Source organism: Thunnus albacares, chromosome 2 (assembly GCF_914725855.1).
Source record: "Thunnus albacares chromosome 2, fThuAlb1.1, whole genome shotgun sequence".
In the NCBI taxonomy this organism is placed as follows: domain Eukaryota; kingdom Metazoa; phylum Chordata; class Actinopteri; order Scombriformes; family Scombridae; genus Thunnus; species Thunnus albacares.
The window spans coordinates 16,890,863-16,915,337 of record NC_058107.1 but is presented as its reverse complement, the minus strand read 5'-3'; the positions used below and the strand labels follow the sequence as shown (position 1 = coordinate 16,915,337).

At 38.7% G+C, this 24,475-nt stretch overlaps 1 protein-coding gene across 1 annotated transcript in view; it reads right to left on the bottom strand.

Annotated features, from left to right (window-relative positions):
* The window catches only part of mctp1a (multiple C2 domains, transmembrane 1a), a 145,540-nt gene that overhangs the window by 76,007 nt on the left and 45,058 nt on the right, over positions 1-24,475 (bottom strand). The window contains 2 exon segments of the mRNA XM_044369228.1: positions 15,664-15,739; positions 15,741-15,785. Of these exon segments, the coding sequence (XP_044225163.1) occupies positions 15,664-15,739; positions 15,741-15,785 (121 nt within the window).

The window sequence follows — 24,475 nt, the reverse complement described above, 5'->3', positions numbered from 1 at the left end:
GCTCATTCTCCACCTATTTAGGATTACTCATGATGACTGAGTTAAAATGTTTAAATTTGCTGATGTTACTACAGTGATTGGGTTAATAACAAAGTCACATGAATCAGCATATAAGAGGGAGGTGTCTGATACTGTCAGCTGGTGCAGTGACTGAACTAAAGAAACTGATGACTAAAAAGACAATCATCAAATTTAAGAGAGGGGAGGGTAGGAAACTGCCTCTTAAAAAAATGCCAAGAAACCAGTCAAAAGTGTTTAAATTTATTGACACCATTATTTTTACAAACTTTAAATGGGAAAGCTACATTCACAAAATCTTAAAATTGGCTCATGACAGATTCAATTTTTTACAGAAGCTCAAAAAAATTTCAGTCTCAAGAAAAGCTATGGTCCAGTTTTACACATATGTTGTAGGAAGTGTGCTCAGTTTTTCAATCACAGTTTGGGGTTTGGTAGTCTGAAACAAATGCATTCTTCAATTACACTATGAATAAAGTTAACTCAAGTTTACTATGCCATTGTAGTAATGTTTCTTGTTTTTACCTCAGGCAATGAGGCAATCTTATATTACTGTCCCTCTCCTTTCAGATTCTTGTACATATGTGTAGTTACAGTATGTGTGTGTGAATATGCATGCACATGTAATGTATGAATGTGTGTATGCCTACATACAGTACCAGTCAAAAGTTTGGACACACCTTCCCATTCACTTGAATGAGAAAATGTGTCCAAACCTTTGACTGATACTGTATACATTTGGACTGCTAATTTATTTACATTTGTAATGTGTGTTGAGATAACTTGTGTGACTGTGCACTATTACCTGACTGGAAAAAACTAAAGGTAAAATGTTACAGCAGAATCTACATGTTATGTTCAAGATCTGCATCAGGAAATTAAAAAAAAAAATTAAAGGATAATACCTGTGTAGACCAAGTAAAAAAAAAAAATCACACTTAGAAATGTTGATAGCAAATGTCTTCAATCTGAGAAGAATTTAAACAAAGGGTTAAAACACAAACGGCCTGTGATTCCCACATGGCAAATGTCACATGAATAATAAAACTGATTACCAGCATGGAAGACAATTCTGGATAATGTGTTGTTCCATTAGGAACATACCAGCTGTCAGCAATGGGAGGCAGTGTGTATTTGTGTACAACATAAACTAACACTCGAGGGACATGCATGAGTTCAACCCATCTTTACATAATGAATTATTTCCTAAAAATGTTTGTCTTTGATCTGGAGAAGCTTTTACCTTTATTGATACAATTGTGTATAACTGTGGTATAGGCCTTAGGCATATTTTTGGTTTGATCTTTAAAAACACATTCATTTTCTGTAGTCACTGTACCTCATGAGCTTTATGGCATCTGTGATAACTACTGTACTTCTCTCAGTCCATCTTCTCTTTCATACAACAGCATTCTCTTGGTCCTCCATCTCAACGTTTTCCTTCATTTGCTTTCACTCCCCTCCAGCTCTCTAAATTAAATTACCTTATTAAGCCTCATCACACTTTTGTAACTTTCAGTAGATTTCTTTTTTGCCCTAGGTACTTAGAGAAAGTTATGGCATTGACATATTGTCACCGCATCTTCCAACAGCCTGCTTAATCTTCAGGAGGCAAGATTTGCCTCACTGTATACTGAAAATAAGTTTCAACTTGTTGTTTATGGTATGCAGTGAAAATGTAATCATGAATGTAAGCCGAAGTAAGTAAGAACAGTAAGTAAATCAAAACCTTATACCAACAAAGTCATATGTGTGACCTGGGTGACACGAGTGACCTGACAAAGGAGCCTGACACCCAGCAATCATCACTTACAGAATCTTGTCATGGGTGTGCACTCGTCAGTGTAGGGCACAGAGGGAGGAACCTTGAAAGCAGATGGTTGAGGAGAACATCTGATGAAGGCACTAAAGGGGCAACATAAAAAAGGAGCCATGATATGGCCATTTGAATGGCTATGTTAACTGTAGAATGGCATGCCTGAGCATCTGTCAGGTAACCATGAGAACTTGTCACTGAAAGGAGGGGACACTCCCTCTACCGTTCCTCACTTTGACTGTCAAATAGGTTCCCTGAAGATGCAATAGACCATGGATCCCTATCATGTTGGGTAGCAGTGGAGGGTAGAGTAGCTAACTCATCCACTCCAGGCCTCATCATAGGCATGGAGTGGAGATTGTTAGTAGAGGCATTAGTAGCAGAGGGATAGCTAAAAAACTATAAATTAAAAAACAAGGCCTTAATCTGCACAAACTTGGGCTTGGGAGCCAATGTGTACATATATATATATATATATATATATATATATATATATATATACACATATATAACAGCTTTTGTTTCTCTTTATTTGCAAAAATAAAATGTTATATTATTTGTAAAATAATAGTAGCCAAATATGACCTTTCCAAAAAATATCTGGGGTTTTACTGAGTGATTTTTAGGAGGTTTGTGAATAAATACACAGTCAAGTCAACTAAATGTCCATTTAGGATTTAGAGGATTTGCTCCTGTGGTGTAAAAGTCAAAATACAGAAAAGTTAATCTAAGTCTAATGCTTCCATTTAGACACCAGAGTTGTTCTGGGAGTGAGCAATGGTCCAAGGGCACGCAAGCGTGTCTCCCTACGCTCCAGAGAAACCTCAGAGCAATAACTAAGGATTCATTTATTTCACACATACAAGAAGAACTCATGAAGGGGATGAAGAACTTTGTTCCCGCCTGTGTGTGTGTGCGATTGTGCGTGATGTGTAAGGGATTTATTTTACACACCCAGACACACACAAGTGGTCATTACATTGACAAAAGCACCACCACTCTGCCTCTCTCACTCTTTATTACCAACTCACTATCTTCCTCACACACATAAGCGCGAGTTCAATGAAATAGATGTATTGAGTCATAAGCACTTTCAGCCACAAATAAACACATGCACATGCAAGGCCAAACACCTGCCTTGTTATATTCTTGAGAGGCAGCAGGGCAGTAAAACAGACAGAACTCTTGACAGTAATGTCAGACATGAGGCCCTGACCTTGGATAAAAAAATCTGGCAAAACAAAGGATGACTCCTGTCTGTCTGTGACAGTAGTTCTGGCCTCAGTTCTGGGACATGAATGCTGAGAAGAAGACTTCTCCAGCAGTTAAAATGGCATACTATTTATAACAATCATTCACAAAAAAGACCAAGAGAAAGTTGGAAGTTACTGACCCATCTTGTTTCTTAATGCAGACCAGAAAATCCTAGCTAACATTTTAGCTAATAGAAATGGTAAAGTAATTGATAAACTAATCTATCAAGATCAGACTGGGTTTATTCCTGGAAAGACCTTGTCACAAAACATCAGGAATGTTTTTAATATACTGTACAATTTTAAGTTTGATTGTAAAAACCTTACTATTATTTCACTGGATGCTGAAAAGGCATTTGATCAAGTGGAATGGACTTCTCCAAATACTCAGAAAATTTAATCTTTGAGAAAATTTCATTAGATGGATAAAACTATTATATCAAAAACCTGTAGCAAAGATTATGGCAAATAAAACACTTTCCTCCTGATTCAATCTGGGTCGGGGCACAAGACAAGGATGCCCCTTATCCCCGCTCTTATTTGCTTTGGCCATAGAACGTCTTGCAGAATCAACACATTCTGACACACTTATCCAAGACAGCTAACACATATATTAAAATATCACTATACGCAGATGACATATTGTTAAACATTATAAGAGTGTAACGGTACACAAAATTGACGATTCGGTATGTGCCTCGCTTTTTACGTCATGGTGCAGTACATTATTGGTACAGCAGAGAAAACAAAAGAAAGGCAGAAAATAACAATGGCTCATTGGCCGTAACTATTACTGAAACAGTTAAGTTGTGCTGCAGTGGGAGAGGAAAACAACCTCTCTGTTTCTTGCAAGGAGTCAGGACACCTGGCTGACAGCTGTTGCTTTCTGTGATGCTGAAGCTTAATTCATGGTTGCTCTGAACTGGTTCTTACGGTGTGCTGTCCAACCACATCGGAAATCAAATGTGTTTTTAGTTGTTCCAAACGGTTTCACGCAAAGGCAGAGTGAAAAGCCAACCATTACAGAAAGGGGAGAGGGACAGGGGGAAATGCAAAATTGTTTAAATACAGCGATAATGGTGCATATTCAATTAATAGTGTTGCACTTGGTCAATTTCATGGGAGGATTGTCCAGCTTTGATCTTTTGTTTGTCATTCTGATGGCAGCAACACTACATGAGCATGGGTAACCAGGCTAACTTGACTAAGCCGGCCAACATACATCTATGAACATGCTACAGCTAAGTGGTGGACTGTCAAAACATTCAGGATACATCCTCCAAGCATGCAAAAGTTAGACAGGGAGTTCCACAAGGTTCTGTGCTCGGGCCAAAACTATTGACCTTATATATGCTTCCTTTAGGTAATACTATTCAGAAACACTCTATGTTATGTGTTATGTGGAAGATACCCAGTTGTATTTATCAATGAAGCCAGATGAATCCAATCAGTTAACTAAACTTCAAGCATGCCTTAAGGACATAAAGACCTAGATGACCTGCAATTTTCTGCAACTAAACTCAGACAAAACTGAAGTAATTGTGCTTGGCCCTACACGCCTTAGAAACACATTATCTAATGATATAGCTACTCTGGATGGCATTGCCCTGGCCTCCAGCACCACCATAAGGAATCTGGGATTTATCTTTGATCAGGATATGTCCTTCAACTCCCACATAAAAGAAATTTCAAGGACTGCCTTTTTTCACTTACGTAATATTGCAAAAATCATGGAACATCCTGTCTCAAAAAGATGTAGAAAAACTAGTCCATGCATTTGTTACTTCTAGGCTGGATTATTGCTTATTCCTTATTATCAGACTGCCCTAACAAGTCTCTAAAAACTCCCCAGATGATCCAGAATGCAGCTGCACATACTGACAAAAACTAGAAAAAGAGATCATATTTCTCCCATTTTAGCTTTGCTGCACTGGCTTCCTGTAAAATCCAGAATTGAATTTAAAATCCTTCTCCTCACCTACCAAGCCCTTAATGGTCAGGCACCATCGTATCTTAAAGAGCTCATAGTACCCTATTACCCCACTAGAACACTGCGCTCCCAGAATGCAGATTTACTCATGGTTCCTAGAGTCTCTAAAGGTAGAATAGGAAGCAGAGCCTTCAGCTATCAGGCTCCTCTACTTTTGGAACCATTTTCCAGTTTCAGTCCGGGGGGCAGACACCCTCTCTACGTTTAAGAGTAGGCTTAAAATTTTCCTTTTTGATAAAGTTTACAGTTAGGGCCGGCAAGGCTTGCCTTGGACCAGCCCTTCCTCTGGCAACTCTTAAACTCTCTGCTTTACAAGACATCCCATGTCCCTTTCAACAGCTCGCTTATCTGTCAATTTATGCACCCCAAGAAAACACCTCATGGCTCGATTCTGGATGGCATTACTGTCGGGGCATTACTTTTACCCTACTGTCCGTGACTGTTAATGATTCAATTATGTAAAGGATTTCTTTTTTTTTTACAGGGATTTTCGCTATCTGCTACTCATCATCCCTGATGGATTTCCACACATGAATTGTGCAATTGCAAGAGCCAGATCTCCTCTTTTTGTGTTCTGTTTTGGGAGGGGGACTTGGCGGTGTTTGGGTAATTGCACCATATTGGTGATTTTATGTTGACTGTATACTGTATAAAAATTTTCATAATAAAACATATTTGAAAAAAATGGCACAATATGCAAATAAAGTCATGTTCAAACTTGTTAAAAAACAGTCTACCTCACTTGACACTATCTGTCAAAGGTGCTTGCTACTGACTGCAGGGTGAAAGACGACAACGATACAGGGTTGTGATTAGCCACAGATATCTAAAATAAAAAGCTCTTTTCTGTCATATGGCCTCACACTGATATGCTGAACAATTCATTATTCTGCTCCTTCATTTTCATCATCAATCTGTAGATACTCATTACACATTGATGATCAATAGCTTTCTGTGTCAGTACAGGGCAGAAAAACGGTCCTGAATAATTAACTGATAATATATGAGCAGGTAATTACATTCTCACTGAGGACAGTGTGATATCATCTACTAAAAATAAGTATCATACTCCATGAGAAAAAAGATTAATGTTTTGGATATTAGGTTACTGAAGTAAAACAGACCCTAAGAATTCATGTTTGTACATAATAATTATCTTTTAATAAAGAGTCAAAAATACAAAAATAGAATCCATGTAACAGCCCTGAGCAAAAAGTAGCAGGGGGAGCTCTACACACACTGAATGCAAAATCCAAAATGAATTCAAAAACACAAATATTATTTCTTATTGGTGAAAGTTGAAAAATATTATTTGAACTAAAGTAAAGCCTTTGTACAGTAGATCTGAGATTTACTGATATCATTTTGGGTATAAAAATACAATGAATATGGATGACAACCTGCCTGCTGATAGCATTAGAAAGCCATCAATAATGCATAATGTCAGTATGAAATCAGTGCTGTTTTAGTCCAGCAAACACTTTGTTCACATTTCAAATACAACAAAATTTAGTTTATTCATTTGAGGCAGTTGACTTCAATAGAAAATGACAGATAAGTATATGACAGAAATTCAGTTAATGAACAGTAATGTATGAAGAGACACAAAACAGATCTGATCTGTTTTACAGATGCAGTACCTGAGATCAATAACACACTGTAGTGCAGCTCTGAACCAATGTTTTTGATGTTTCAGGTAGTTAAAAACTGTTTGCAGCAAAAGTATGCTGAAGAAGCAGTGAGATTGTGTTATCAGTTACCAAATATCTACAGGATCTGTGGAAGCTCTACTCAAATGTATTAAAATACTAATTTAACTTTTTTAAAGATAAATGGCTGAACAAACAACATTACACATCCATTTACACTGCACATGGAAATTCTAAAAATAAATTAGATAAGTGCAGTGTGACACAGCGGAGGTGTGTCGCCTTGCCAAAAAAAACGGCCTCCTCTAAAATCAGAATAAATCTTTAAACTTATGAAATATTTCATTAACCTTAAGAGCAGAGCTTAACATTTCTGCTTGTCAGTTAAATCATTTTAAACAAACATCTTATGCACTTACTTTAAATGCAAGCCATGGCGGTAAAAACAGCAATTTGAAATAATAGACCTTTTTCACCGCAGACATTTTGAAATGTGACAGCAAGAAAAGCACAGGTGTAATTAATGATTAATAATTTACATTTGATCTGTACCTGTATCAGATCATAAGCTTTGTGGTACTTTATATATTTCCGTATACTAAGAAAATACATAGGAAACATGTGTAAATCATGTTGTCTGCTTTTGATGAGAACATAAATCTGTTGTCACAATAGAACAGTACTATAAATTTGAATTTCACTTTGTTGGTAAAATGACACATTTGAACCACTCAACGGCTAAAATGAGCACTTCTTTGTTTAGAAACAATATGTAATAATGTCTTTAAAGAAGCTGCCTTTTCACCACTCAGGGGTTTTTGTTTTTGAAAGAAAATTGTTTTATTGGCATATAAAATTGCCCCCCACCCCTCCGATTTCATCAGGTTGGGGACAATGATGTAGTATGATGCGGTTTGTTGTAAGATTCCATGTTGGTTTTCCTCCTGTCCTCCTCAATTTTTTGAGTCACCAGCCGCCACTGGTCTGAAGTATCTGAGAAACTCAGGAGGATTTTCAACAAACACTGCATCCCTGTGTTTTTCAAACTCAGCAACACACTAAGACAGAAACTGGTCCACAGGAAAGGCCGCACACCCAAACACAAGAAAAGAAATCTAGTGTATGCAGTCAAATGCAATGAGGAATGCATAGACCTGTATATCGGAGAAACTAAACAACCATTAAGCAAATGCATGACTCAACACAGGAGGTCAGCAGTTTACCAACACCTGAAAGATAAAGGACACTCTTTCAAGTGAAGGAAGCAATCTGCGTCAAAGTAGAGAGACCATCTCTCATCAAGGGAGGAGGTCCACGACACCACTTATCGCCCACCTACAATGCTGTCCTTTCATACTTTCCTTAACAGCAGTTCAAATTTGGCTTCATGTGACAACTCCAACGACTGTCATTTACACTTGGTCTCAGGTGACTCCAACAACTCTTAATTACTGTTGTTACAACAGCTAGTAGTACTAACAAACCAACTGGTATCAATGACCTTGATAACAACCCCACAGAGGTTAAATACCTGGGACTCCCCACCAGTCAGTTAGAACTGAAGATGCCCCTTGAAGGGAAGCGAAACGTCTTCAATTATCTTCGACAAAGTCTAGTTGCCCTTGATTCAACCCTCCTTAGATAACGATGACCTGGATGACGGAGAATCTTCACAGACGGCTAATCTAACATTTCAGTATAAACCTTTTAAATGGGCACAAAGACATAAAAAAAGATTTTGTCTCACCCTGTGAAGAAGGAATAAAAATAGTCAAAGAAGAGACTAAAATTCACAGTAAGAACATAAAATCCCACCATATAAACCCTAATATTAACCTTAAAATGGCCATACTGAACTTTTACTTCTTCTTGGCACGCACTGCTTCATTAATATACAGTGCAGGAGGTCATATTCAGAGTTGGCCAACCCACTGCCTGTCAAAAAGGCTGTTATTAAGAACCACAGCATGAAGGAAGCTTACTGATGCTTGTCATAAGATGTAAGAACAGGAGAGGAGAAAAATGTGGTAAAGCTGCCCATAAAATAGTCAGTCATGCTCGAGCTGCAAACCTGAAAAGGCTCACACACACACACAGAGATTGTAGGCACTTTGTGTGGCTGCAAGTGTGTGTGTGTGTGTGTGTGTGTGTGTGTGTGTGTGTGTGTGTGTGTGTGTGTCCGTGGCCTATGTGTAGTGTCAGGACTGACGGATGGTTGCAGCACTGGGGTTACCCATTACCCAGAATGCAATCGGCTCTTGAGGATGTATTGAGTAAGGCTGCAGAGACAAGACACTCCATTATGGGATACTGACAGATGGCTTGAGAGTCTACCTCATTACAATCCCACACAATCACACACTTGCAGGCCTCTCCTTTATACTGAGGAGTTTACTTTCCTGTCCTCTGATGACATCTACCCCTAATGACCCTTCACTAATGTGCAACATGGTTTTCCTGCAAAGTATGAGATACCATCACAGTTAGATGGTATCTAACATCATACAGCTGAGCTGAATGAGCAAAAACCGAAATAAAGCAGGCAACTGTACAGCACGTGGGAGGATAATATGAGAGGTGAGAAAGCAATGAAGGGGCCTTGAAATAAAACAAAAGACAATATGCCAACAGTGGTATCAAGCTCTGGCTCTCTCACTGTTTTCACATCTTAAGAGACGGTTGTGCAGCAGATGAGATAATTAGACTCGCTGTAGTTTGAAAACTGACAACTAATCACTGTAAACCTCCACACTAATATTAGCTCTTTAAACATGCACGCACTCCAGTAGACAGGACACACACAGAGCCATATGCAAACAACAGAGACTATAACCATGTAACCAGTCATTGCTCAGTCTCAAGGGGATGAAAATAGTTTCTAGTAGGGACTAGAAATCTAGCTATTGTTACACATAACCAGATATCTGTTGCATTGGTTTATAGCTTTTAGCCAACAATAGACATAAATAAGTCTGCAGAAATATATGATGTGGAGTTTCATTCATATCAGTTGTGGGAATATTTTGTCCAAATATGTCTAAAGAATTTTTCTGACATGGATTATGTAAGCTGATTAAGTGGTTTAAACATTCAGATATAGGTGTCTTTTAATGCTAATGTTCCTTACAACTTGTGTGTGTTACAATTTGCAAACGATGCCCTCAAGTACTGAAAGAACTATGGAAGCTGATGAGGGTGATTTGGAAACAACAGAGTGTTCCTGCTGAGTGGCATAGAGCTGTGGCGATCCTAATAGCAAAGAAATGTGGGAGGAAAGATTTTCTTCTCTGTGATTGCCAAGAGAATGACCAAGTTCCTACAACAAAACAACTATATCGACACAAGCTGCCAGAAAGCTGAAGTCCCTGGTTTCTCAGGTTGTACAAAACATGCAACGCTAATCTGGGATCAGATCAAGTCCACCAAGAGAGACAAGCAGGACCTTCATGTTGTATGGCTGGACTTGGAGAATGTATATGGGTCTATCCCGCATCAGCTGGATATCTTCCATGTGCCGGTGTGTGTCAAGAACATCATTGAGAGCTACTATGCGGATTTGAAGCTTTGTCACTTGCTGCAGGACTATATAACTGACTGGCAGCAACTTGGCAGGGGAAGAGCAACGGGATATTCCATCTCACCTATCCTATTCACAGCTACTTTTGAAGTCAACTTGATTGGCGTGAGAACAACGCCCAGAGGGTTGCGCAACAGTGCAGGCCAATGGTTGCCACCTCTGCATTGCCTCATGGATGATCACAAGCCTACTGCAGACAGCTGCACGCACAGCACAGCTCCTCAAGAGACTTGAAGAATCGCTGTCGTAGGCCAGGGTGAAAATAAAGCCTGCCATGTCTCGCAGCCTCTCAATCCTGAAGGTTAGCCAAGTGGACACAGTCTCTTTTCAAGTGTCAGGAGAAATAATTCCAGTGCTCACAGAACAACCAATCAGAAGTTTGGGCAGAGAATATACAGGTGATATCACAGACAAGCATGTGGCAACTGCAGTCACAGACCAACTGAAAGAGGGACTGAAGAGGACTGACCAGAGCTACCTGCCTGGCAAATATAAAGTCTGGTGCTACCAATTCACGCTATATCAACGTGTGATGTGGCCACTAAGATGTGCACAATAACAGCAACAACAGTCTTAAAACTGGATGGGGAGGTGCAACAAGCAGAAATGCTTTGCAGGTAATAACATCAACTAGTCACCAAGATGAGCACCTGGTGGGTGCATTTGAATAATTATCCTTCATTACTTGCAAACCAAGGGGTGAAGAGCAGCAGGAAAAGGATGTATATCAGCACAAGGCAGGGCAATTCAACCATCAGATTAAAAAGCACATAATGTATTACAAAAATAATAATTTATGGTGACTTTCAAAATCTAGAGAGGTCAAGCAAACATTTTACTGGATAGGCCTTGGAGATAAATTGAACAAACATATTCGGAGATGGTACTATATATTCATGGCATACAAACTAACACAAAACAAACAGTCAAATACAGACACCATTCAGAGGAATTAGTGATGTTTAGTACTGAAAATTGTAGCTTTATAGCTCTCTAGAGTCAAAAATTAATTGTTTATTTTTGCATATCATTATATAGCTTGTTATACATCACTGCATAAAGCACTGTCATAAAACCTTAGCTTTATAATCTGAATCTTGAAAAAGTGCTATGACAGAAGTGGAATACATAAAAACAATATTGGGCTCTACCAGTCAAGCAAAGCCAGAGTGTGCTGGGAAATTTAATCTGAGTTGAGCTATTCCATTCTGGGTAAACACACTGTCTCACTGAAGTGCTGGATAGGCATTTCAAAATGTTATGTAAAGATTTAGCTGAAGCAGGAATATCTCTACATCCTTTGTCTCTCTCTCTTTCTCTCTCTCTCTCTCTCTCTCTCTCTCTCTCACACACACACACACACACACACATACACACACATACACATATACATACACACAAAAACAAAGGTATTGCAAGATGGGAAGAGAGGATGTTGTGTCAGGTCTTGGACTATTAACAAGCTTCACCTTCCTCACCTACAGGGAGCTAGAGATAGAGATGGAGGGAAGTGTGTTTGAATCTGAGGTCATCTACAAAGCTCCAAACTTCCCCATTGGTAGCTCACCATATATGACAACTAAGACAGGGTTAGGGCCTTAGGGCCACAACAATGTCTTTCTCATATAGTATAAGGTGAAATTCAAGGCAAAGTTATTTGACAGTCAGAATTTGCATTGAATGTCTCTCTTGTGGCAGTTTTACAGGTGTATATATATGCATAGAGGCAGGATTAGATGGGAAACCATAACATCAGTGTCGACACTTCCTCTGTATAAGCCATACCTTGTTACAAAAAAGCTGCAAAATACATCTATTTACTTCACATCTGCTTCATTCATCCATATCCAATATGTATATTTTTGTTATCCTGTCATTTTATTAAACCATGGCACAGTGTTGGTGGCTGTCTTTCCTCGTGACAAATTGTGAAGTGGTTTGATTCTGTACAGGCTGAGGAAAGACTGATGACAAAGCCAGCCGGTTATTGTGGTCATTTCAAAAATACTCACAAATGGCTCTTGTCCATTTAACACCAGACAAGTGAGCGGGTGATATCTCCTTATTCCTATCAGGAAGCCTTACACAGTCTTCTAATAGCTAGGTAACAACCAACCTCTGATCACCATATGGAGACAAATGAAGAGTAATCAGGTTTCTATTGTCAGCGACTATCCTAAATACAATTTTACCCATAGATATACTACCTATACATGCATATTAACATACTTTGTATGTAGACAAAGCACTAAAAGTCAAGTCAACAAAGCACTAAAAAACCTTAACAGAAAAATAACAAAAAAGTCAAGTAAGACAAAGAATGAGGTTCATGTATTAGCAGTGATGCAAAACCGTCATCAGTAAAGGCTGATGGGTGAATAAAGTACAACACCATGATAGGGTGACACATAGGTATGATATATTACCCTTCCAGTATCTCATGTCAATACCTGCTCTGACCCAAATTCAGTGTCCTTGCTCTGCCGTAAGCACTGAACCCTCACAGACTTTAATTGACAGCACCTGCGTGCTAAGCATAAATGCCTGAGTGCATGAGAGTAAGAGGGCAAGAGCTGAAAATGCTTTACAAGGAACGTGACTGCACTCAGCAACTGGAGCAGAGGCTTTCCTACAGCCAGCAAAGAGAGGCTTGTATTTCATATGTCGTTTAATTAATTAGAGTGCTTGGATCGGAGTGTTCACTCCCATTTATAAATAAAATATGTGATGAAGTTTGATCAAATCAGATGAAATCATATTTAGAAGTTGTTACTATATCAGGTCATCATAGGAAGTATATATAGTGCTTGTACTGCAGGTGAGATATGAACATGTAATCTTGTTCCCGTCAGTGCTTTAAGATGATAGAAAGTGACCATAAAGGGCTAAAGCACTGTTGAGGGAAAATAACTAAGGTTTCATAGACTGTTTGCAAACAGGTGCCATGTCTGAAAAAGTACAGATTGGGGGTGCCTTTGGTCCAGCATTATGTTCGCTTTCTGTTCTAATTTTTCTGTTCTAAAAGTTCAGTAATATCCTCCTTTTAAGCAACGGTGTGAAATGCTTGCTTCCAGTGTGATGTGAATCCCATAACGTAACATGACGTTCTCTGTTCATTTAAAATACTGCATTATGGGAAGGTTGTAGTCAAAAAATAGAAAGGTTATTTTATCAGTTTAATTAGAAATGGACATAATAATAAAGAAGCATCTATCCTATTTAATTATAATAAAGAAAGTGAGGAGTTGTTAAAAATTAAACAGCTCAAAGAACAATTGGACAGAATTTTATTTCTTATTTCTAATGTTTGACTGTCTTTACTGCTGCCTTCACCTGCTCTAGCTGAGGGGATTTTGTTGTGGAAACGCATCCTTTAATTGTCTGTGAGGACTTTTCCATTTCAGCCTCAGTTCATCCCTTGCCTTTGTTCCCTTGCTCAGGCACAAAAAGGCTCCCATCATTTAGAACTTGACTGAAGGGACATCGAGAGAAGACAACGTGCTAATGTGAAACCGGATGCCCCTTGTCACTGAGCCCCTCTCCCCCTCCTCTTTTGAGTCTGACTAGTCACCCTAGTCGTTGGGTGCATACATCACTTTGATGCATGCATCAGTGCTGCCATGTAAGACGAATTTGTTTGCTACCGGTGTGCTTTGGTTAGCTTCTTGTAAAACTCCATTTAAGTCTCTCTTAAATGTATTGTATGTAAATGTATTTCAGACTGATTTATTTCATTTAACTGAAAATACAATTAATATATAGACCTTTTTAAACCATTCTACATGTTGGTCAGAGAAATAATTCCAGTGTTTTATGGTGAATGTTTTAGTGGTTTTTAAATCTGTATTGATACTCAAATTTCAAGGTACTGAAAAAGCAGTGTTTTGGGTATCTTGGTATGATAGTTTGGGAAATAATGAAGTGATTAGTATCCAGCAAACTACTTCTACAACTACAATCCCATGTCAGTCTTCTTCATCCCTCGCCTGCTGTAAAGCTGCAGCAGCATGTAAATGACCTGACAGTACTGTATCTACAGTACATTTTAAAGTTTAGCATCAAGTTGTATTGTATTCATATTCAGAATAACTCCTGACTGTGTGACAAAACAATTTTTGCAGTTTGTGTTACAACACTGACTGTTATTATTGCTCACATTGAATTCAGTCCACCATATTATTTATGTGTCTCTGTCTCTCCTTCTCTCTAATGAGCTGTCTTGATGGGCTCAGGACAGGACAGGTGAGCTCTGCAACTCACAGTTCATTATCCAGAGGGACAGGTAGTCCCATGTTGTAGCAAAATGTACAGGAAAGAAGAGTGCAGCTTATTCATATCTGTCATCATGATGACTGCTATAACCGCTAATGAGACCTATGCATCAGTCATGATCCAAACTGTCATCTCAGAAAGTTTATAAAAATGTCCCTGCCCTTCCGTGTTTTTGCTGGCTGGTCCTTCAGCTATGCCAGACATAATCACCTGCTTAAGTACAGTATAAGAGCTGCGTTCAGAGAGCTTCCACTATCTTGCACTTGTGGTGTAATCACTATTATACAACAACTCTGGAGAAGCAGCGAATCCTATTAAGAAGAGTGGCTTAATATGAGATAATATATTTCATACTGGTACATAGAGATAGATAGATAAACTTCCCACAATGGAATTTGTTTCGACTTTATTGTGTATTGCCTTTATTGTCATCTATCATGCTGTTTACTTACGGGGAATACAATATGATTTTGTCAAAGTATAGTATGCAGGAGGATCATACCACATCAACAGCTTTGGCTCAAAATGTGACAATGTTCTAGCTTAAACCAAAGCTGGATTCTTTTCATGCTTAGATGCACAGGAAATGTGCCACATTATTCCCAGTAATTCCATCTCACTTCACACATACAAAATGGAGAGAGCTGCACAAATGAAAAGTGTGATTTAATAAAATCCTACATGAGGAGACAGATCAGAGAGAGAAGAAAAGAAGCGAAATATGAAAAAAAAAATGAAGAGGTGAAAGAATATAAAAATAGTAGTGCCCAGAGAAATATTACATTGACAAAAAGAGACATATATAAAATTGGGGAGAGACTCCTAAAGCAGTAGAGACAGCAGATGAACAGAAGATACAATAACAATGAAACAAAGACATAGATATTTCAGTTCTCTGAGGATGGTAAGATGTATCTGTGTGTAGCGTTCCCTGTGAAAGTGACCAAATAAATGAAGGAGGTGGACAGAGGACAGAATAGGGAAGCTTTTGGTGGGCTTTATAAGGGCAACATAAAGCTGTAAAACCTGTCTCTCTATATAAACCTTGATGGTGTTCTAGTAACAGGATGATTAAACAGAACCCCTACCTGTGCGATCTCGGATGGCTAGGTTGTTCCCTTTCTTTAGGACGATATCCAGCTGGTACATGGCTGGGCTAGGAGGTCGAGGGGGGGGGTTCTGCATTACTGGGCCCCACTATGTTGATGCCCTGTAGAGAGAAGAAGTAACATAAGTGTTCCAGGTAAACCAGTACAGTCCAAAATGAACACAGTTCAGTAGTTTGTATAAGGGCAAAGAGAAGGACAGGAGAAGAACAAAATAATAAGAAAATGAGGCATTCAGTGTCAGTCAGACCCATCTGTATACTTTAAAAACTTTGGTCATCAAAGAGTTAAAAAAAAGGGGGAAAAAGAGAAAGAAATGGATGCAAACTAAACTATTGAAAAGGCTTAGCAGTGGTGGACCCAACAATATCACTGAATCTTTAACTTCAGGTTGTTTTTTTGTTCTTTACTAATAAGTTTTTTTTCTGCAGCATCATTAAGCTCTGAATAAATCACATTACATAGAGAGAAAAAAACCCTGAGGAATAGACCGAAAAGGTAAACAGAGAGAGCAAATGAATATTTGCACATTACATAGTAGATGTTGCTTGAGTAGTATGTTTATTAATCATAGCAAGCATGAAATCTCCTCTGGAAGCTTCTGAGCATCAGGCTCTTGGAAGGTCATCTCTGTGGATCTGCATGTCACGCTGCAGCCCTGAGGTCAGTGCTGTTCTCTGGGAACCCCCGACGGCTCTCATCGTGGCTCCCATTGGAGCTAGAGGCACATTAGCAAGCCGCATGATAAGCCAAGCCATTCTCTGAGATCCACTACATCTTACTTGCTTTCTCTATCTCTTGCTCCTTATTCTCCCGCCCTCATTTCTCTCCTGCCCATTAGACAACCCGTGCGTGGGCACTCTTGTCAAGTGTGCCCAGCTATCGTACTCTGAGATGAGGCTAAGAATAACTATAAAAGAGCAGAAAAATGCTAGTGGGCCACTGGGAGGCTACTAACGGACTACCAATGCTAGCATAAGAGCAACTCCCTCTTGAGAGACGCACAAGAGCAGAGAGATCTCAGAACAGCTAAAAACAAGATAAGGATGAAAATGGAAAGAAAGAGAAGGAAGATCCCCAAGGAGACTCTCTATTAACACTGTCATCATAACATTATTTTCCTCCAGCATAATGCCTGGCTGTCCTTAAACACAATGACTGCATAGAGCAATTGTATCCTATTTATCGGTTTTAACAAAAAGCAGGAACAGTGAGGGTTGGAAAACACAACCCAAAACAGAAGAGTCCCCAGTATTTCTGTGTATGATGGTGCTATCAATAGTAGAATATAGTAGAATATGATGGTGCAGAAACGTTCTTCCATTATTTTGGGACAACCCTGCACTGTGGCTACAGGTTAATAATGGTGATTTTAATTACTACACTTTGGTTGATGTAGTCCCATTGCAATGTAGCAATTAGCCTGTGCTGCCTTAAAAAAAAACAAGTAATATAATTATCTGTAATGAATATCATGATTAATTATCATTTCCTGTAGATGAGAAAATGGAATTTGCTAAATAAACAAACTACAATAAGTGAGCAAATCTAATTTTTGTACAAGAGGCTGTTGGAGACATTTGTATTATATTAAACATTTAACTGAAATAAAGTCCATCCAAAATAGTGCAGACAAAGCTGACTATTAAACTACACTTTGAGGAGTATCAATATACAAAATGTTCTTAAAATAAAATAATAATAATTTCAGCACTGGCAGCCTACTGGCACCTGTTTAAAAGAGTGTCATTACGCTGTCATTATGCTGTCATTACAATAAGAGCAGTAATTAATTACTTATGTGCAGAGCATAGTGCATACTTTACACAGCGAAATCAAAAACCAAAGCAGCTGGGCAAGAAATGTGGTGGCATTTAAAGCTTGGAACTCACAAATCTCCACGGAAAAGACGATCCAAAACAATTTCAGCTTGACAGCACCTGCTGTCAAACAGGGAAAACAGAGTTGATCTTTTGGGAAAAATGAAAAACTATAATAAATCTCAAAAACAACATCTAATCTGCTCGGTAACAGGTGCACCAGCTCAGAAAATATCTGGAGAAATATAATGTGAACATCCAGGGACAGACAGAGAGTTAAAGCTATTTGATTGGATAGGATAAACCTGGGGTCAGCAGTGCATTTCATTTACTGTAACTGAACTGTTTGTGTGTGGATTGTGTGGGGGTCTGACCCTGTAACATTAAGCCCTTTTGGCTTTAAATGTGACCATCAAACAGCGACACAGAGACACACAGTCTGCAGCACGATGTCAAGTCGAGTCACATCGTAACACACAGCAACAGGCACAGATATGTTGGGGGGGGCAGGTGCTCGAGCAAAAAAAAAAGGGCACTGATAACTGAATACATGAATTCACATTACACGTCTGTTGGGTCGTCTCACTGATCAGCAGGCAGCGCAGCGACAATGCTGCTGCAGTATGAACACACACACACATGCACGCACACACAGACACACACAGTGAGCAGAGGAACCAACCGGAGCAACTTTGATCACTTTTACAAACCATAGGGAATCAATCAAACTGTCAAAATGCGTCTCATCAGAACAAATCCTGCAGTTTTTGCTAGAACTTGATCTAAATCTACACTTTTACACTCAGAAGTAAAAATTCATCAGGTTGACCTTTAAGTCCTGTTCACCAATAAATACAGACTCTTTCTCAGAGTGGAAACCCTTCAGGAAATAAAAATTAACTCTATCAGTCTCGTTGTCCTGAACCAGACAGGAAACTGCAGGCAAGAGACAGGATGGAAAGCTGAGGAAGAGGAGGAGGGAGTCATACCGCCTTAAAAACGGCTGGTAGAGTGTGATTTAAGTGCAGGCCGTGAAGGGGGAGGGGTGGAGGTGTGTGAGTGAGGTTGGGGGGGCTTTACTAGAGCCTGCGGCTAATTGCTCCGGTGGCATCTTAAAGCCCTTCTCCCCCAAAAGCCCTTGGAGCCTGAATACTGCTGCTAACAGAAGAGCTGCTGACACAGGAGGAGAGGAGAGGAGAGGAGAGGAGAGGAGAGGAGAGGAGAGGAGAGGAGAGGAGAGGAGAGGAAGACAGGAGGAGAGAGGAGGAGAAGGAAACAAGAGATAAGGAGTAAGGAGGAGAGGAGCGATATCCAAATATGATTGTGTAGACAATTAACCACACATATTTATTTCATTTCACACCTGTGACAAACAATGCCAGGGCTTAGGGTTAACACTATTGTTATTGGGATGGGCAGGGGCTCATGCAGTCTCACAGAATTAGAACTCACATGCAGTTGTCGGGCATTACATAATAATTTTAAATGAGAATTGATGCCATGGGCCAAATTTAAAAACTAAAATATGAATTTAGAAAAAGAAATGGAAAAGAAATGTCTCACAAAAAGGGCACTTATCTAGTCAGAAGCCAAGAGGGAAGGTGCCTGAGCACCACCTGGGGTTTATTTGTGCACGTGCCTGCACAGAGATTAAGAAAAAATGGAAATCCCTTAACTCACTGTGCCCACAGAAAATGTCAGTGTTACCTTTCTTTGAGGTACATGTATGCAATGTTCACTATTGGCTATTTTTCTTTTCTTTTTCTTTGTGTGTATATGCTGTACAATACTACTAACAGACACACAAGTTAAAACTCAGGTCGAGCACAGACACACAGACGGACACATATATAAGGAGGGAGCACAGGATTTGAAGTGAATTTGTAGATAGCACAAGTTCTTTGAGTGAGCGATGGTACATCTGATAGGATCAATGTAATCTTTGCTAAAACAAGCAACTAGAGAAAACAGGCCACCAAGTTAAAACTGTTATATATAAAGGAAAGACAGAACAAGCAATTGAAGGCTTGCAAGTGTTGCGTGTCCAAAGTCCAAACCAAAGGAAGTGACCTTTGCTCCCCATTGGGTGAGGAGGGTTGATCTGGTGCCAGGAGCAGAATAAGCATCTTATGTCATAAAATCCCACAAGAAAAATGTCCATTTTACCCTCTCACGATTTGCCATTTAAAATCTCAGCATGTTTTTGCCAAAGATAGGAGCAGTTTCTAAAAATGTCTTACATGTGAAATTGCCTCTGAGTTCCATTGAAACAGAGCAAACAAACATCATGAGAAACTGCAAAGAAAGCGGATGTATTATTTTCTCCTTTCTTTCATGTGTTAAACAGTCAATTTCTGATGAAATCTGAAATACAAAATGTTTACACAGTATTGTGTATATATGTTTAATGTATAAGATGTAAAAAAAAAAAAAAAAAAAAAAAGGAAAATAGTGAAAAACACCCCCAATCACAATTTCAAGGTTAGGTTTTCATATTGGTTGTTTTGACCAACTGACCAACTCCAATCCAAACATATTAAGTTTATAATTATGTAAAATAGAGAAAATCATATGCTTTACACACGTATTCACAACAAAAAGCATATTTTTATGTGAAAATGTTGGTGACTTACACTATGATACTGGTGCACCAATTCAAAATACAACAGCAGACAAATAGGAGTGTCTTGTTATATTTTATGGGTTTTGAAGGAAAAACTATGTAAAAATGTGAAACATTAAGTAAATATTGTCCACAATTCATATCTAAGGATTCCATCCAATGAGAAAGTAAACAAAAAGTTAAGTACAAGTAAAGTAAAAATAAGTCTTGTGACAAAGTGACAAAGATACGCAGACGCTTTCTTTCTCCTACACTTACACACACAGACACATACAGACTCTGGGTCTTGAACCAGTCGTTTTGTTTATCCATCCTTTTGGGACAGACTCACAAGAGAGGATTCACCTCCATCCTGTCCCCTGAGTCCAGGAGACCTGAGACTTACCCTCTGCACACTGAGGCCTCAGTGACGAGAAACGCACTAAAAAGACACACTACACAAATTCACATTGACAGTTACGGAGAAGAGAGAAAGGAAAGGCAGCCAAGACTCTTCCCACTCCACCTGCTCTGTGTTTCATGATTCTTTGAAGCTGACAGAGAACTAAACAATAGTCACCACAACCTAGTTTTCAGTCTCTCTCCTGTTCCAGAAAGCAATAAACCCTCTGGCAGCAGGAGACTGTACAGATCAACACACAGTGTGTATGAGTGTGCTTATTCGGCCTACACTTCATCGCAATTTATTTGTAATGCAAGTATTTCGGTGTTACACATGGTGCACCCAGAAATATACAACTTATGTCTAGTAAAAATGAGCACAAATAGGATCTTTTAGATTTAGCTATTGTACTACTCACAATCATTCACCATTCAAAACTGAGAAAAATAAGCAATGTTCCAGAAATCTTTGCCTATTCGGAGCCAGAAGTGTGTGTGTCTGTGTGTATGTGTGTTTGTGTGAGTGTGCATCTTGCCCAACACAGCACGATGTAAATACAGGATTAGGAAAGAGTTCCATTACAGCTGCATGTGGCACCGCTCCATTGAGATTCAACTATCAGAGCACTTTACATTTACATTAAATAATCCCTGGAGAACTACACTGTGAAGTGTATTTGGATACAAGCCTTCAGCATTTCCCTTCAAACCCCTTTGACTAAATCCCAGCTGAATCCATTCAAATATCAATCAATACCAATTTCCTTTTCCATTAACTAAATACTACTTTGATGGGATGAAAGGGGTTCAACATTGTATTGCAAATATTGATGGCAACTTTGCATCCTACCATCATCTCCTGGGGGCTGTTTGCATGTGATTACATGCACAGAGCGTGTATGTGTGTGTGTGTGTGTGTGTGTGTGTGTGTGTGTGTGTGTGTGTGTGTGTATGTGTGTGTGCTGCCTGCTTCTTCATTTTTGCGTGCATGTGTGAATGTTATCAACAGTCAATCATAGAAAGGAGAGCTGGTCCTTCAGCAATAAGTAAGAAAGATGATATTTCAAGCTTCTTTGAAAGGATGAGGGAAAAATATTCAACAGGATTATTTAACACCAACAGATTTCCAGCCAGACACAATAAATGTTATCTGCTTACAGTCTAAGAGGGAGGGCACAAGAGTGTCAGGAGTAGATTATCTGGATATACTGCTTCAGATCAATTATGAAGCCATAAAAAATCACTTAGTCAAACTGCCTCACTTCTGTTGACTCCCATACACCTTAATTAAAGCTACACTGTGCAGCACGAACCCGCAAAGACCCACAAACACTTTTCACTTTTCTGTTATACAATATATAACAGAAACCAGCAGCAGGTTCAGTTCAGTTTAGTATATTTGACTTTTCAGTGACACATTTGTACAGCAAACTGAAATTCAATCAACATCTTCCTCCTGAGCATCCAGTTTTAGCAGCAGTCTCAAACTCATAAAAAGGAAAAAAAAAATGTAGTGAGCTCAGAAGACCAGGTTACTCATCTGGCAGCTCATGATGTTGTATTTCTTTTCAGTGTCCCCGCATGACCCACAGTAACTTTCCCCTCCTTGCCAAAGAAGCTGCTCAGGCTCTGAGAGATAATGACAAGTTGTGAAAGGTTCAGTTTAACTCTACAGTGGTTGCTCAGGTACATGATAAAAGGTTATAATGTTGTAAAATGAGAAGCGTCTGAGTATTATCTGAGTATGCATCCCATATTTGAGTTTCTGGTGATGGTGGCTGATGGTGACATCATTTTGAAGTTGTGCTACATGATCGTGCTGTGCCATAGTTAAAGTCTAGGTTAGGTTAACCTTGACTGCTGCTGAAGTTTTATGCAAGTTCACATTTCACATTTAAAAGGCTTAGAAAAGGCTTAGAAAACGTCCCCTTTGGGATATCAACCAGAGTCATATATTTCTTTTCCTAGATTATATGTCATGACAGTGGTGTCTTCATGGAGGAGGAAGCCTGTATTTAGCCCAGAGCTAAATCACTCAATGCGGTGGCAGGTCATTTCCAGGCTCTGCACCTCTGTTCCTGCATTACAATAACCTCTACCTGCTTTGCTCATTAACAAGAACATTATGAGAGTCCTCCTTCTTTTAGTCGAGATGCCAATTCCTTCTACTTATCATAAAACTAATTAATTAATTAAGTAATTAAACACAGAAAAAAGTGTAAACAGCCTGGAAAGTATTCACAAATTCAAAATACTGTATTATTTTGTTGTTTTAATCTGATAGTCTTACTCAAAGATAGATGCACTTAAAATGTCTTTGATCACACTGCTATGCCACATTGACTGGACTATGCAGTTTTATCTCTCGGGGGCATGTGTTTAAAAGTAAAATCTGTGTATTTCAATGACTCTGGCACCGAACTTAGAATATAATGTCTTGTTTAACGTGTTGACAAAATGATGAATGAAAACATACTTCCTTAATAAACGCAAGTGAACCTGCAAACAGGAAGACCCACATGTAGGAAATGATTATTAATAATTAAGAACACTGAAAATGTACCTCACCTTGCAGATGTCTGTAAGAGGAGGTTAAAAAAACTGGCACATACTACGACTGAAGTCTGTTATCTCTTCTCTAGTCTTTTTGAACTTGTTTCCTTGAGGGTATGCATCTAGGTTTTGTGCTGGCAAAAACATAACATACTAGCTGAGTGTTGCTTCGCTACTCCAGAAAAATGAAAAACCTTTCTGTAATATTTGAGGTGTAACATATCCCCATGTTTTCCACGATGAACACAATATAGCGTATATAGTGAATCTGTTCAATAAAAGTAGGCTGAAACTTGTCCAGCTCCCAGTCAGAGTTGCAGTATTTCACAGGCTAATACAGTGATCTCATTATTTTTCTTTATGGGTTCATTTTCAGCCACAGAGCCTCTTAACAAGCTTTGCCTGCACAGTCATCCATCAAACAGATATTTCAGTGCTTCCAAGATGGAAACATGGAAGCACAGCACCATATGCATGTAAAACACCTACACACATTTCTGCATGTATACATAGAAATACTAGTAGGGCTGGGTGATATGGACATAATCAAATATCACAATATTTTTGACCAAATACAACGATATCGATATTGACTATTGGTGCTTTCACAAAAATATTTACACAATGAGATTTTTGATTTATAATCATCAGTAAAGTGGATATAATGACAAAGTAAGTAAAGGCAAATAATAGAACAGCTAGAACAGTCTGGTAAGTTCAGAAAATTATATCACCTTTAAAATCAGGAAAACCAGGAAAAGACAACACTTATTCCATATCATGATATTACTACATCCAAAATCTAAGACGATATCTAGTCTCATATCATGATATCAATATAATATCAATATATTGGCCAGCCCTACACACTAGCAAAAAAACAACAACCAAAAAAACAGAGCACAGCTTTGGCTACATGACCACAGAGTATTAATGTAACAGTTTACATTTTGCAATAACACCAACTCCCTCAGATATGATACTTTGCAATTAGAGCTTAAATGATTCATCAATTAGTTGAAGAACAGAAAATTAATTTACAATTGGTTTGATAATCGGTTAATTGTTTCAGTCATTTATGATTCATTTATGCCAAATATTCCCTTGTTTAAGTTTCTCAAATGTAAGGATTTGCTGCTTTTCTCTGTTTTATATCATTGTAAATTGAATGGGTTTAGGACTGTTGGTAAGACAAAACAACAAATTTAAAGGCAGCTGGTTGGGTTCTGGAAAATTGTGACTGACTTTTTGCACATTTTCTGACATGTGATAGACATGTGATAGACTAAGAAATTGAATATATAATCGTTAATTTCAACCCTGTTTGCAATTATTACCCATAGCCTTTGAAATACCCACAAATTACAACATTCGCATCAATCTCTGAACACACTCACATGCACATACACTTGTAATC